Genomic DNA, 936 nt, shown 5'->3' on the forward strand with positions numbered 1-936 from the left:
AATTTAATACTTATAACTCTCTATATATTGGGTATATCTTCACGAAATTTGGCAGTCTTTCAGTTAATATTACTAGTCTTTCACATATAAAAAGTCATATTTCTTAGTGAAGTATTTCTAATAAAATAAAATACAGATTTGTCCATGAATATATTGAGTATTTGTTATGAATAGTCCGTGTGCAAAGTAATTTTCATTTTCAAATTAAAAATACTTTTTGTCATCTCAAAAATCTCAAATTTCCTTTGTGTAATCTCTAAAACCTCCTAGATGCATTTCAAACGTTTTTTTTTTACACTAAATCCTTATAGTTTATATGTTATTTTCTCTAATTGTGTGTATGATATTATATGTAATTTATTTTGAGTTTAGATCCAAAGATGTATGAAAAAATCTTCAGTGGAGATCACCTGAAAGAACATCAAGGTATAAGTACTGGTGACAAGAGTATAAGTGAAAGTATCCCAAGAAGTCACAAGAAGATACACACTGTGGAGAAACCTTATAGATGTACAGCGTATGGTAGAGGATTTGCACGTAAAGGTAACTTAAAAAGTCATGAGAAAATACACACTAGTGAGAAGCCGTACAGTTGTGCAGTTTGTGGCAAAGGATTTTTGAGTAAGAAAGGTCTAAACATTCACGAGAAGGTACATACTGAGGAAAAGCCATTCAGTTGTGCAGTTTGTGGCAATGGATTTTTGAGTAAAAATGGTCTAAACATTCACGAGAAGGTACATACTGGGGAAAAACCATACAGTTGTGTAGTATGTGGTAAACAGTTTGTATGTAAAAGTAACTTGAAGAGACATGAGCAAATACACATTGAGGAAAAGCCATACAGTTGTGTTGTATGTGGTAAACAACTTCGAACAAAAAATAAACTTGAAATACATGAGAAGACACATAATGGAGAGAAACCATATAGTTGTGTAG

At 31.5% G+C, this 936-nt stretch overlaps 1 protein-coding gene across 1 annotated transcript; it reads left to right on the plus strand.

Moving 5' to 3' along the window:
• Positions 1–380: 380 nt before the first annotated feature.
• On the plus strand, positions 381–734 carry LOC106477876 (gastrula zinc finger protein XlCGF7.1-like; the record flags this gene model as incomplete). The annotated part of the gene is made up of 1 exon (XM_013938396.1): positions 381–734. A coding segment is annotated over exon 1 (354 nt), but the record flags the coding sequence as incomplete, so codon positions are not given.
• Positions 735–936: the final 202 nt, after the last annotated feature.

This window comes from Limulus polyphemus, unplaced genomic scaffold (assembly GCF_000517525.1).
Source record: "Limulus polyphemus unplaced genomic scaffold, Limulus_polyphemus-2.1.2 Scaffold89221, whole genome shotgun sequence".
NCBI lineage: Eukaryota > Metazoa > Arthropoda > Merostomata > Xiphosura > Limulidae > Limulus > Limulus polyphemus.